Genomic DNA, 14,760 nt, shown 5'->3' on the forward strand with positions numbered 1-14,760 from the left:
GAAAAGGGAGCCACGGACTCCTATACCCAGCTAAGATGTCACCCAAGTCTATAGGAGAAATCAGTGTAAAGCAGTGTGCAAGAATATGGCATACATGCAGACGCCCTGCTGGAGAGAAAAATAACCCTGAAGGTCTGGCACCTTCACCCTGGCTACCATTTTAAGCTAAACCAAGACAACCATAAATTCTGAGAATTCTTCCCACAGTTCCCTGGTAGTGGAAGGGTGGCGGCAAGTGACTGCCCTGAATTGTATTGTTGTCTAGCTGGGGAGATATCAGAACATATTAATAAGGACATTCCCCTTAGACTGTTCCCGTCGAAGGGGAATGGAACCTAGGGCATGCATAGCTGGATGCCCCGGATACCCCAGGCAAGGACATTTCTTAAGATCTAAAAAGAAGGGCAGGTCCAGGGCTGGGCACATATAGTCTTTCCTACCTCGGTGGTTCCAGAAAGGCAGTGTGGTCAAATACAGGATTAGAAGAAGGAATAAGAATGGTATGGCTGTGTAACAGCCAAGAGGTGAGGGAGTCCCAGGGTCTGTGCACCGTAAGGAACAAGCTGGGGATAAGTCCATGGGAGAGAACACCACGCAACCTCAGCAGGGAGGAAGTCTGCCACATGCTACCACAAAGATGGATGTTGGGCTGAGAAATTAGCCACTCAGAAAAGGGCGGGTCCTGTGGTACTCCATTTATATGAGGTCCCCGAGTCCTTGGCCCCATAGAGACAGGCAGTAGAAGGTGGATGCCAGGGCCTAGGCCTGAGTCAGTGTTAGTGGGGATGGACAATGCTAGAAGCTGCAGTGTGACTATGTGTACCAAGTGAGAGAGAAAGGACTCCAAAGACAGAGAGCCTGGTTGCCAGCAAAACCTAACCCCAGGCCAGAAGGAAACTGGCCATCAGGGCTAGAAGCACTACTTAGCTTACTGAGCACAAGGTTCAATATAAAAGAAGCCCCAAGAGACCAGATAAGTGTGCATATCTCCACATACTGAGGTAGAGAGAGTTTTACAGCGCAAACACCCTGAGGGCCCGCCCAGGCATGATCCCAGTATTGGAGAATGAATCACACTGAATCCAAAGAGATGGCTGGAAATAGGGTTACTGACTAGGCAGATGGTTGTGATCCCACGGCAGAAGTGGACACTGATCTGGGCATCTGAGAGTGGAGAACACTGTTCCAACAAGTCTTTGGACTCCTGGGTAGAGACCCCAATTGTCCTCAAATGTTTAAGATATACTTGTGATTTATAAACACACTCTAGAGGGAGGGGGAGAGCCCTGCACTGAAGTCCAGGGAAAGAAGCTGCCGGACACAGTACACTCAGAAACTCATCCTCTTCAACTGACTGAACTTGAAGTTCAAACAAAAGATATTTCTGGACACAAGATGGGGAAGGGTACTTATCAAGGGCAGCAGGAGCTGGCTTTGGCTTTCCTTCAAGGAACAAGGTATGAGGGGATGATAGTTACAGGCAGATCTAGTGGAAGGAAAAAGAGGCAGAACTACTGTTGCATCCTGCTAAAACGTCACCCAAATCCCAGACACACAGAGATGTCTCAAGTGTGGAGCAGAACGCAAGAACATGGCACAGGCATCAGATACTTTTCTTTGGTCAGGGGAGGTAGATAATCTCCAAGGTTATTTGCAGACAGCTCCAAGAACTACCAAATTGAAGTGCGCTGTAACAGAAGGGCACAGTGGACACCTGTGGTCAGTAGGGGCTGATGTAAATGGGTTACAGCAAGTGATAGACAAGTATGTAAGATCTGATTATGGAGCAGATTGTAACAATATTAAAGCCTGTCGAGTAAAGCGAATAATATAATTAGCAAACGCTGGGAGTGTGCAGGGGACTGTGAGTCAAAATAAAAATGCTCTGACCAGGGACTGTGGCTCACATTATCCTCACTGGACAGTCAGTCCCTGGAGAAGGGTATTGTTAGGCAGGGGTGTTTAGGGCATTGCCAGCGAGCCAGAGAGTCACAGACTGAGCAGAGGCCAACTGGAAGGGTCCAAGAGTCAGGGTAACTGAGCATCAGAGGGAATTAATCACAGATACAGGCTACACAGGCTTCCTCTGGCTTCTAATACTAACAGCTCATTGGCTGAAAACAACATACGTGAATCTCACAGCTCTGGGTTCAGGAATCCCATATCCTCCACATCTGTCAGCAGGACAGCTCTTGCCTTTCCCAGCTTCTAGTGACCACGTATATTTCTCAGTGTGGGGTCTCTGATTCCCTTCTATTTCATTATCACATTAACCTCTGACTCTGTTCTGGATCTCTTGTCTCTCCATTAGGAGACCCTAGATGGTGCCAGGCCACCTAGAGACCCCTAAATGTCATCTCATCACTTGGGAAGTGTCTTCTGTACTATGTGGTCATGGGACTCCAGGATTAATTATCCCAGTGATATTAACACAAGATATCACACAGGGCAAGTAAACATAACCCCAGGGTTAGTACATGATTCTCAGAGAGCAATATAAGCACTATCTCTGTCATTGTGTGGGATCACCATTAAGCTTCGTTACTTTGAGAACTGGTATCTTAGTTCTTAGGGTTCTATTGCTGTAATGAAGCACCAAGATCAAAAATGAAGTTGGAGAGGAAAGGGCTTATTTGGCTTATCATATCACTGTTCCTCACTGAAGAAAGTCAGGACAGGAACTGAACAGGTCAGGAACTGATTTAGAGGCCATGGAGGGGTGCTGCTTACTGACTTGCTCCACATAGCTTGCTCAGTCTGTTTTCTTAACCATCCCAGGGAAGGCCACCCGCCCACCATGGGATGGGCACTCGCCCACTGATCACTAAATGAGTAATGCCTTACACCTGGATCTCACGGAGGCATTTTCTCAACTAAGCCCCTTCTCTGATGACTCTACCTTGTGTCAAGTTGACATATAAAACCAGCCAGTACAGCTAGCAATTGGAGAATGTCTTTGGAAGGAATTATATTTCTGGGTGCACAACGAGCCCTCCCTGATGATCAAGTACCGATTTCAGATTGAGGCTGAGGTAGGTAAATCAAGAAATAAGAAGGCACAGGGCGGTGGTGGTGCACACCTTTAATCCCAGCACTCGGGAGGCATAGATAGGCGGATCTCTCTGAGTTTGGGACCATCCTCGTCTACAGAGCGTGTTATAAGACAGCCAGAAATATACAGAGAAACCCTGTTTTGAAGAAGAAGGAGAAGGAGAAGAAGAAAGGTATATAGCTCACAATCTGGCGGGGACAGATGTTTATAAGGAGCCTAAAGTCCTTAGGTGGATGGAGGAGAAGGCTCTGGTTCTTACCGTGATCTTGTGGTGATAAAATGGAAGTGTAATTAACTGGCATCTGGCCAATTTTAATGGGACACCTATGCCTGGAGGCAACATACGAATCACAATGGTACCAGCATCAGGCAAGTTTGGTCCAGTAGACCTTAGATCCAGAGCCCAGCTTACAAGGGATACGTAGTTAGAGGAGAGGTTGACCCCCAATGAAGAGGTCACCAGATCCTTGCAGACAGACAACAGCACACTTGGTCAGAGACTGGCATTTAGCTACTGTGCTCACAGCTGGGGACAGCACACACTGTTGTCTTGGTTCTGTGGGTCAGAGCCATGCAGGGTCAAATCAGGGTCTCATGAACCTTGAGTCCAAGTGTCAGCAGGCTGGGTGCTCATAGTAGGATTTGAGAACGAACCTGCTTCCATGGCAGTCAGAAATCCCAACAGAATGCATACAGTACACAAGAGGGACTGCTGGGGAGCTGGTGGATGATGGCGGCTACGACCCCCAACAAGTCAAGTGCAGGAGGAGACCCTGGGTGCCACAGAGAGCCCCAATCCATGTCTAAAGACCTCAGGCCCCCCATCATCTCTGTGTAAAATCTCTCTGGCTTACATTTTGACATTCCTCTCCCACCCAGAGTAAAGCACTCATAATCTGCATAGCAGGGAAATGCTGTCTCCCTGAACTGCCCCACAACCCTTTGCCCCTTTCTTATAGGGACCCTTGTGACTACATTTTAGAATCACTTTTCTCTCTCAAGTCCCCCACAGAACCACACCTTCAAGGTAACATATGGTCTCTGGTCCCAGGAGCCAGCCATAGACATGTTTTGAAGGCTTATGTTCAGTGACCTGGGAAAGGGTCACAGGCAGACCCGTTAGGTATATGGGTGACCCTTGACTCTCCAGAGGTCCCCATCTCCTGCCATAAAGAGACAGGTGGATGTGAGGCAAGCCAGGTGTCACCGTGGTACTACAGGGAAAAATGGCAGGTACCTCACAGTTGTTGATCTGAAACCCGGGAGGGCAGAAACAACTTCAGTACCTGTGGTGGGAACGCCCAGCCCAACGCCACATCTTCCTTTGAGGACACTACCACTACCGCCAGGATCAAGAGGGTCCCCTCCAGATGGAGACATAGGTCAATCTCTCCTTACCATGCTGGGACTATGCAAATTAGTCAAGCGGATAGTGGGATAGAGCAAGGTCTTTGTGTCCAGTCAGACAGGGCCTTAAGCAGTGTGTGAGCTCTGTCTTCCTGGGGTAGCCAGGTGGTGCTTGCTGAAGAGCATCTTGAGGGTGGAAGGGGGTTGTGGGTGGAGAGGTGGAGCAAGACAGGTCCCCCACAGGCCAAACCCTGAAGGTGTGACTCTGCCCACATCTAAGGCAACAGAAGATGGATAGGAGAACTTCTGGGCTTAGAACCTCACCATGCAGTTACCCAGAAGGACTCTGCTCCCAGGGAGCTCCCTGTCTCTGGGTGTCCAAGCACTTCATGGGGCTGGATACCCAGGGATAGTACCCTGGACCCTGTCTAGCTGGGGTCTTCCGGGACTTTCTAGCTGGTGGTTTTCCTGCCCAGCACAGAGTGATGAAGAGCCCCACACAAATCCTCAGCCTGTCTTGAAGCACCATCACCCATCCTACCAAGTTCAGCCTGGTCAGGACCCTTCCTTTCCTAGTTCCTGCTATCCTCGCCCCTATTACAGACCATTCCTGAGCATTCCTGAGGTCTAGCAGGTTCATGCCCTCGAGGAGATGGGGACTCTCGGCTGCAAAGGGCTTCTTTCTTGGGCTACTTACCTCTACTTTCCAGTCTATTTCCAGGCTACTTAGGGTCTCCTAGGAAAACAGCCTCGCCCCAAGGTGAGGCTAGACTGTCAGATGCCATCGTCAGAGCTGGTACCATGGGTACTGGCATAGCATGCCCCCCCATTAGTGACTGCCAGTTACACCTTCACCCTCTGATGGTGGTATTGGTGTTCTTGGGCCACCAGAACTGAGTGTCTTGAAGTCACAGTGCCCGATGAGCTCTCAGTTCTGGAGGACAGATGTCCAGAGTTGGGACTGGTCCATTTCAGGTTAGCTTTGCAGACCATAGCTATGTGACCCCAGCAAGGTCCACTTCTAAGAGCCAGTTCCTTACCGGTGACCATATATCTATCCCCTTGAGCCTCAGAAGCTGTTGCCCACGTGTGTGTGTGTGTGTGTGTGTGTGTGTGTGTGTGTGTGTTGTATGTATATACATGTGCATGGACATGTGAGTAGAACACACAGGAACTCAGGAACACTCCTCTGTTCCACTTCTATGACAGGGTCACTTGCTGACTCGGAGTTCACAAATGCGGCTAGACTGTCTGACCAGAGAATCCCCATTTCTGCCTCCCAGGATTGGGACTACAATAAGCAGCCGCCACACCTGGCTTTTCTGTGTGGGTCCTAAGGGTTGCTCCCAGGTCCTTACACTTGCCAGGCAAGCACTTCACCAACAGAGCCGTCTCAGCCTGACAGACGTGCGTGGCTGATTAAAAGCAAGTATTGGCCACGCACACTGAGGCATCTGACTAGTGCTGCAGTGGAGGAGGGGTCCAGGCAGAGAGGCTCTCTCTAGGGAACAAGGGAACCTGGCACAAGCTGTGAAGTCCAGTGACTTTAAAGCCACAGCACTCCCTAGTCCCTTGAGAGGTTCCCATCAGCTGCTTTCTTCCTTTGCTTTTTTTCTCTTTCAACAGTCAGACCTACAAGGGACACCTGTGTCTTCTCAATTTCCTATATCGAAGTCCCCACTCCCGGTGGGATGGTGGAGGGGCAGCTGAGGTTGTATGAGGTCTTAAGATGAGCCTCATCACAGGGTTCGTGCCCTTGTAGGGAGAGAAGCCTGGGGACACTCTTTTAAGCACAATCAACACACTCTAAGAACCATACCTATGGACACCTGTTGGACATTCCTGGCCTTCGGGAACCTGATGGACACTGCTGGCCTCTAAAGCTGAGAATAACTGTCAGTGCTGGAAGCCGCCTCTGAGGATTAGTCAGTGGCTGCCCCATGATGGTCCCGCAGCTGACAAAGACAGAGCAAACTCAAGGTACCTTCCTGTTTGCATTCAAATGGAGGAGCTCAGAGGGGCACACACAGCAGGCTATCAGAGGTGTACAAGGGGGGGATCCCCAGGAATGGCAACGTCCCTTTCCCAACTAATCATGGTCCTGGGTGACTCCACAGAGGACCGTCCTCCCTACCCCCACCCCCACCCCAGCCCTCTGGGTTCTGTTTTAAGCTAACTCAGGAGGAATCTAATTTTGAGTCATGCAAGCGAGTCACTAGGATGTGGGCATAGAACACGGGCTCAGAGGGCCAAGCAATGTGTCTAGCTGTGTTGATTTGGAGGATGAGATGAAGCGTTCAGCCCCAGGAGATGCCGGATTCATCGCCTCAGGGTGTCTCTGGGAATCACAGGCATGGGCATGGAGGAACAGACCAGTCTCCTTATGGTGGATGGCTTAGGTGGTGGGAAAAGCTGTCTTCTATGAATGGGGACATGGGTCCCAGCGTGCTCCTCAGCACCCATAGCCCCACAGGTAAAGACCATACTCTCTTAGCTCACAAGTGTACTCTGTCCTGACACCTCTCATTGCCCCTGTGTTTAGTTCCTTTATCCTAGCCCATCTGTTGATATTGCTTGTTTGTAGCCTCCCAGGACCCAAGTTCTAGGATGGTGGCCCAAGTTCCAGAGCCCATGACCAGGCCGGGATACCAGAAGGAGGAAGGTATAGCTAACCCTGGGGCTACAACTCTATATCAAGAGGTCACCTGGTTTCTCTGCACTTTACTCTGTTCCAGGGCTCACCTCACAGGCTCTGTTCCTTGTTATGGACCCCAGGGGATAGAAGGGGGACAGATCAAGTGACCCCCTGTATAGCTAAGTATGGAGACATGAGCAACCCCCATCCCCACGTACAGCTGAGTATGGAAACATGAGGAAACCTGGTCCCAGAAAAGTCTCAACCTGTATCTTGCTCAGGACACCTGAGAGTACCTAGAACATTCCAGAACCTAACAGACCCCATCCTCGTTCTTCCTGCTCAAACCAGGACTCGATTCAATCATATAGGAGGTACAAGAGGATGTCATGGGTGCTTGGAAGGATGCCATGTACACTGACATTCAGGGTTTACTCCGGGAGCCCAGGGAGCTGGCCCTTCTGACTCGGATGACCCCCTCACCTCACCTGAGCACCCCAGCCCAGAGGAGGGTACAGAGAAAGTCAGAGCAGCAGCACCAGGCCCGCCCTGCCCGTAAGTCAAGCTGGTGCAGAGCCAGGGAAGCACCCAGTTGGCATTTTAAATGTAAGTCCCCATGGGAGGCAGTATCAGCTGGTGTTTCCCTGGGCTCAGAAACAAAGGGTAGAAACCCAGTGCCAGCTCACAAGCTTGCTCCAGGGCCACTCTGTCCCTGCAATCTGATCCCACCGGCAGGGCTGTCACCATCCCTGTTCCATCCTCTGCTATGACAGTTCCCATCTCCTGTCCTATCAGTTCCCTTGAAGCCTGCTCTCGACAGGTATGAGGCTCCAGTTGACTGGGTAGCTCAAGCCTAAAACATGGTAGGGATGTTCCAGGCCTTTCTGGGGTTCCCGGACCAGGAGGATACAGTTTCAGATCCTGTGCTCCTGCCCTTCCTGTCCTGATTGCTAGGGGATCCCTGCTTCCTTCTTGAACCCTTTCTGTTCTCCTGGACTCTCGGCCAGGCATGAACTTCATATTCCACCCACTACCGCTTTGGCTCAAGCCAGGCTACACTCTCCATCCTGCCAGTTCACTTCCCATTCCAGATACCTGATGCCTGCTCGTCTTATGTAGGTAAGCCTGGGAGCCACAAGGGCTACTAGTCAGGACCCAAGGAACCCCAAAGGAGAACCAGTGGTGCCCCTAATCCACCCCCCTACCCTAGAGCTGCTCTTGAGGGCTTTATGTACAAACTCTGGTCCTAATGCCCTCTGAGCACCTGCTGCTGGTTTGAGGTACAGATAGCAGGCTACTTGTCCTGGAAGGATGTCCAGAGAGTGGCGTGCAAGCAGGGCTGCCCAGCAGAGGCAGAGCCTGGGGGTTCCGGCTCAGAATGGTGATACACAGTAGGAGCAGAAGTACAATGAGGGTAGGGAAAAGGGCAGGGCATGAGAAGCTGTGGGGGTGGTTGGGATGTGGAGTCAGGCGCTGGCCCCGAGGGCAAGCACGTTCAAGAGTGGATGGGGAGGGCACTTAGTGGGCATCCAGCTATCCAAGGTGCTTGTCAGGCCGTCCTGATGGTCCTAGTGGAGTTCTCCACCCCCGGCTCAGCCCCATTTCATCAGCAGCGCTGCCCAGTCCAACTCTACGGCCATTAACAATCGTAGTGGGCAGTTCTGAGTGCAGGGCTGTCCCGCGAGGCACCCTTCCTTAATCTTTCTTCTCGGAGCCCTGGGTGGAGGACCTGCATCTCCTAAGAAGAATCCAGCCCAGTCCCCAAAGAGCAACTTGGTCCGCTTCAGTTCCTGGCAGGGTGGGAAAGGGGGCACTGCAGGCTCTGTACCCCCATGACTCTGTCCTCAATTGGGGGTGCTCTTCTGCACTGGCAACAAGGGCAAGCCTGTCTCCCCCATTTTTTTTGTTCTGTCAGAAAATATTCAATGCTGTTGCCTCAAAAAGGTGAGCTGAGGTCCACTCCATTGTCTGAGAGCTAGGGACAGCACGGATGGGGTCTTCTCTGGCCTTCCATCTGCAGCAGCACCTTGAAGATGTCCCCTCAGCCTTGATAAGCAGGCTAATCCAGTGACAAACCTACTCTCATCTGTCTGGAGCCCAGCCAGCGGTCACCCGCCAGGTTCCATCTCCCCATGATTGGCTATTCTAAGCAGCCTGGTACTGCCATGCATCTTGGAGACAAAGCCCAGGGGCAGTGCTGCATCCTGAGTTTTCTCTTACAGACCAAGCACAACACTGAGATTCAGATACTCCTACACCACAGCCCAAGGTTCCTTGCGCCACCCTCCCAGGGGTTTTCACCCATTCCGGGGGGGTCTAAGTCTGCATCCCCTAAGCCAGGAACTACCCATGGGATAGGACCAACCTCCTTAAGATGCCCTGGAGTCCTGGAACTGGAACAGTAAGCTGTCATAGGGGCAGGAGGCCTAGAACCTTGGATGTGACAGGATCCACTGAGCTCCCTCTGACTGCTGCTTCCAAGAAGAGCCCAGGACTCAGACTCAGCCCAGAAGGTGAGAGTTTACCCGGGGTTACACTGACTCCCAACATGGGTGAGATCTCAGCTCTGCCCCTCATGGGCTGTGTGCCGTACTCAGTATCCTCCACAGTGGCCAGGCTGGCAGTATAGCCTCATTTGCCCACGTGGGTGGCTGAGCACCTCCCTGTCAAGGCCTCTGAGGCTGTGGTGACTCACCACCAATGACTTTATTCCTCTGGAGAACAGGAAGCCCACACGGCCCTTCCTGCCTGCTTACAGCCTGCCAAGAGTTGGGGAGCAGCTCCCCCCACATTTGCCCTGCAGAGCTAGCTATGGGGCAAGACTAGGGGGTGGAGAGAGTCGGGTGAGGCTAGCCCTCTAGTCTGCACCTGTCTTGTGCTGGGGCAGCTCACACTTACCCCAGATGCTCCCTCTCTGAGATCACTGCCTTGGGTCCTGGAAGTTCTGTGCTACACAGGAGCCCACTCACGGCAGCCTGAGACCCTGTCCCAGGACCCGAACCTACTACTACTCCAGAGAACTCCTAAGAGTAGGTGGGACAGATGGAGCCTGCCCTTCTTTTCCATCCCAGACTAAGCACTTCTAGACACATGACGCAGCTTCCTGGGACATCACCATACTTGTGAAATCCTCCCCGCCAGTTCCATCCTTCACCTGAGAACCAGTGATGGTGCGGAAGGAAGAGGCGACAGGCATGGGGGATGAGGAGGAAAGGGACAAGGCTCCTTAAGTGGGAGTAATGGTAGGGCCATCGGGCCGGGTTCCAACCTGCAGGAGGGAACCTTCCAACACCTGTCCTCCCTACCCTCAAGTTGAAGTCTATGCTCCAAAGCTGGGTCTGCATACAACACAGAGCTCAGGTGATCCAGGACAGGTCTCAGCCCAGCGTGTTCTGTATCACCTGCCTGTGATGAGGACCTGAGGGGCCAAGAGGGGCCAGACTCACCCACTCTCTGCAGCAGACATGAAAGCAGCCCCCGTGAGACAGAGATGGTTTTAGAGCTAAGGGAGCGACTTGGAAGGGGAGGGAGATCTTTATCTTTCAGGATGATGGCTGTGTTCTGGTTTCTGGGAGTGGAGGACTGGGCCAGCTCTGGTTATTTTATGTTTTAAAATGTACGTTTCATATATTTCACAATTAAAAGCACTGAACAAAGTGGCATGGACCTGATAGCAGTTTTTTTTTTCTTTTTTATCCCCTGGGGCAGAAGACGATTGTGGCCAGGCAGACTGTGGCTGCCACCCTATGGCTGACGACAGAAACCTTCACTAGCCATGCCTGGGAAGGAAGGCATGCAGCCTTTAACTCATACCAACCTCAGACACTGGCATCTGTCCAGTCAGGCCCCAGGCACCTCAGGGAGACAGATGCTGTTTCTTCCCCAGCACTGGGAGAATCTTCCCGCAGCTGCTATTTTCCGGAATTCATCAAATCCCACTGGAGCAGGCACCCAGGAGGAAGGGGGCGCCGACTTAAGATGTCAAGCACAGGAAATTGGACCCACAGAAGCCCCAGCCCTGCCTTGTGAGGGTCCCAGGAGGACAAAGGAGTCCCCACCTACAGATGCCAGAGCCAAGACACCATCTCTCCCACTATCTGAGCTGACATTGCTAACTAGACCACCACTAGGGCATCCTTCTTGGATAGGCTTTCAAGGCTGGAGCACTTGACTCAAAAGACAAGAAAGCACAAAATGTAAACGCACCTCGAAACCATGACAGTGGCACACAATTACACTTAGGGGGAGCTGAGGCAGGGGGATGATGAATCAAAGTGAGTCCGAACTACATAACAAATGACAAATGAGCAAACATGCCTACACAGGACCCAGACTCCTTGGTTCTAGTCAGTGAAGACTCGGAACTCACACACACACATGTCCACGCACACACACATGCACACACACGTGCACACACATACACTCCCCTTCGCCCTGCTCTATGTGATTGTTTCCGGTAGGCAGAGCAACCGCCCGTCAAGATCATTCTTCACATGGGCTCCAGCTCTGCACATAGTCCCCACACACTGACCTACTCTCAAAAATGATTTCTTTTCCAGTGTGATTTCAGCAGTTGGTTGCTTTAAGGGCTCAGTGTGTGTTCTGACAGGCTCATGTACTTTCTGTTCTAACAATTACATTGTTTGGGGGAAACTACAACCCAGTCCAGGGTTGCGGGGGCATACACACAGGAGCAGAAGTTCCTTATCATAAGCCTTCTCCTCTCCAGCCAGCCTTCTCCAGTCTGCCAGAGTCCTTCACCATCTTCCCTTGCTGGTGTGAAAGCGCCTCCCCTGAGGCTGTCAGCGAGAACACCAGTGTTTACCCAAGACAGTTATTTGGGGAAAAGGCAGAAAGAGATATTTCTTTCCGGCTTCTTGCCAAGCCCCTCCACTTACGAGTTATTCCCATAGGCTCATGCTGTTGATCCCTGTTTAAAGCACAGAGGAGAATTTGAGGTGAGGGAGCGTAACGTCATAACACCTTCACTCTGAAAATGTGACCACGCTGAAAATGAGCCTGGAGGACTCTGACCCCTGGTGACTGCCTGCTGGGCTGCGAGGCCCTAGTGCGTCCGGGTCTGGCTGGTCCCCAGATCAGGGATCCGCTGGGGTTGGGGCTAAGAGAAGGTGCACATGGGGATACAGAGCTAGCTCCCTCTTTTACCGTCCCCCCCGCCCCCCAACCCCGCGCGCAGCTCAGCCTCGGAACCTCCTAGCACCGGGGTCTGTGTCTGCGTCCGCGTCCCGCTCAGGCCCCCGCAGGGAAGTGCGCCCAGATCTCAGCCCACCCTAAACTTCTCGCCAGGGAAACCGGGAAAGTTGAAGGGCGCTGTGGCGGTGAGGGTGGGGGTGTGTGTTGGGGGGGGGGGGCAGGCAATGCGGGACTCAGCACCTCGGACAGCTCCGTCACTTACCTATCATCGTTCGGGAACGGCTGGTCGCCCAGAAGCAGGTCACGGAATCGGTACCGAGGCGGCAAGGGCAGCACCTCCGTGTCCCGGTCGTTCATTGTTGAGACTGGCGGCATCCAGGAGCAAGTCCCCGCGGCCGACTTTCCCCGCGCAGGGATGGCTTTCCACACACGGCAGCGCCCCCTCGCCGCCCGCGCCCTCGCCGGACGCGCGCGGACCCCCGCCAGCCGCTTCTGGGCCTCCGCGACCCCCCTGGGGGGCGGGACTAGCACCTGCAGGGGGCGGGGCTGAGGGCGGGGCTAGGCAGGGGCGGGGCGCTTTCCGGGTCCTCTGGGCCCTGCACGAATCTCTTTTTCCTGTCACCTCAGGATGAGTGGAGGTTTGGAGATGGGAGTGGTCATGGCTAACTCTAGAAGAGCCTTTACAAAGGTCCCTGGTCTTCCTTGGGTTGGCATGGGAGCCCTCCTCTTCCCTGGACCTGGGCCAGGCAAGCCTCCCCGCCTCCACAGTCAGCTCCAAGGCCGGTTGCTCAGCTTTCTTCAGGTTCTGGAGCCACCCTCAAGGCCTCCTCTCAGCTTCCCTCACTACTGGGTGGTAATAGGCAGTTTAAGTAGAGAAGCTGTAGGACAACACATCAGAACAGACGAGATTAACGACTCTGGGCTTTCACAGACTCTGATCCCAATCATGGGAGTCACTGATAGAGTGTAGTGACTTGTAGAGCATGGGGGTGGGGCAGACTCTGCACACCAGGAAGGTCTCATCCGGTGGCCAGCAGGACTTCGACCCTTTGCCTCTTCCTGTCTTCCTCTCCTTCCATATCCGTATTCAGCTGCACTCACCATAGACAGAACCTGGAGAGTGGCCTCAGAGTCCGCCAGGTTCCAGTTTCCCGCCTCCTGGGGCAGCAGGCTGGGCATATCTATCTTTAAGCCCGAAACCCCTAACTACCTGTAGAAACCCCGACCGATAGCGTTGGACCCAGTAAGCAGTTTACATATACCAGGAGAACACAGGCTCAGACCCACGGCACCCATGCTGCAATGGAGTTGTGGGCCTTGGCACGAGGGGGGACCGTGGTCCACTGGGCTCCTGATCTAACCAGAGTCCTGTGCTTCTTGTGCCCTGGGACAGCAGAGCTTCTTGGGGAGCTTCAGCCCCAGGCCATTCTCTTTCTAGGCTTCTAGCTGTCCGTGGCAGGATGCCGAAGGCAGAATGGTTAATCCGCAACTATCAGACTGAGTAGTGCCCCAGCTTGGCTCAGCTGAGAGCAAAGAGCCCAAGAAGGCAGTACTAGCCTCGTGGGCCCGTTTAAGCTTCTCTAAGTAAGGACGGAGAGGAAGGGGTTTGTCCTGTGCTTGTCTAAAGTAGGTCACAGGCTGTGTGACTGCCATGAGGGCAGAAGACGAAGGGACTATTTCCTTCAGGCAGAGGGTGGACTCTCTCATTCTCAAGCTGGGAAAAGTGTGTGTATCCCCCCTCCCCGGCTATCAGCAGGCAGATAAAGGTGGGTACTCCCTTCCTCTGGAGGTGGGGGATGCTCAGTGACCGTCTCAGCCATGGCTGCCAGTGGCAACACTCACGTGTTTCTCAGGTCACATTTTCAACCCCCAGAATCTGGCAGCGGCTGAAAAATAACATTTTCCTAATTGCATCAGTGGAGTTGCTTGTTTTCTCTTAGTCACAAGCTGACTGGGCCTGGGGAGGTGCTGGCAGGTGGGGAACCACGTGGCCAGGGGTCAGGGCTATATTTCCTTTGGCAAGCTTTCCAGGGACCACCAAGTTCCTAGGAGCTGCTCTCTCTGCTGTCCTGACCTTCTGGTTACTTTTGAGTTTCCTCTCCTGGCCTTAAGAACCAGTGGGGGTGGGGTAGAACCTCTGCTTACTTCGGGGGTGGGGGGAGGAAATGCACCTGCAGTTCAGAGCCCTGGCCCCGCCCCTACGCAGCTGTGGTTTGGGATGAGTGACAAGGGCAGGCTGTCCTTGCAACCTTGGAGAGCTGCCGTACCACATGAGTGAGTAGGTAATGCGAGTGGGCATCCCACAGCCCTCCTGGCACCAGCTCCACTGAGGGCAGCACTGCCTGCCCCCTCCACACCGTTTGAGTTTGAACGTGACTATTGCGTAGGCCAGGGGCCCCAGAGCCTCTGGGAAGAGTGCCCATGGTAGGGAGATGTAGTTGAAATTCTGCTCACGGCATGGTCTAGGCATTGGGGACAGTGTGAGAGTCATGTGTGTTAAGAAGAATTTGGGGGCATGCAGAGCAGGGCAACTAGGGGATCTGTAAAGGTGGGAGCAAGAACATGGCTCAAC

At 53.0% G+C, this 14,760-nt stretch overlaps 1 protein-coding gene across 4 annotated transcripts in view; it reads right to left on the bottom strand.

Moving 5' to 3' along the window:
• Positions 1-12,622, bottom strand: part of Kcnt1 (potassium sodium-activated channel subfamily T member 1) — a 60,575-nt gene extending 47,953 nt beyond the window's left edge. For 3 of the 4 annotated variants that reach the window (XM_087899874.1, XM_087899872.1, XM_087899876.1), the window contains exon 1: positions 12,451-12,622. In XM_087899874.1, coding sequence (XP_087756000.1) covers positions 12,451-12,563 — 113 coding nt within the window. In that variant the 5' untranslated portion in view covers positions 12,564-12,622. The remainder of the gene's footprint in view (positions 1-12,450) is intronic. The other variant, XM_087899873.1, reaches the window with a different exon arrangement.
• Between the last annotated feature and the right edge of the window lie 2,138 nt (positions 12,623-14,760).

The sequence above is a fragment of the Myodes glareolus genome, chromosome 21 (assembly GCF_982192425.1).
Source record: "Myodes glareolus chromosome 21, mMyoGla1.1, whole genome shotgun sequence".
Taxonomy (NCBI): domain Eukaryota; kingdom Metazoa; phylum Chordata; class Mammalia; order Rodentia; family Cricetidae; genus Myodes; species Myodes glareolus.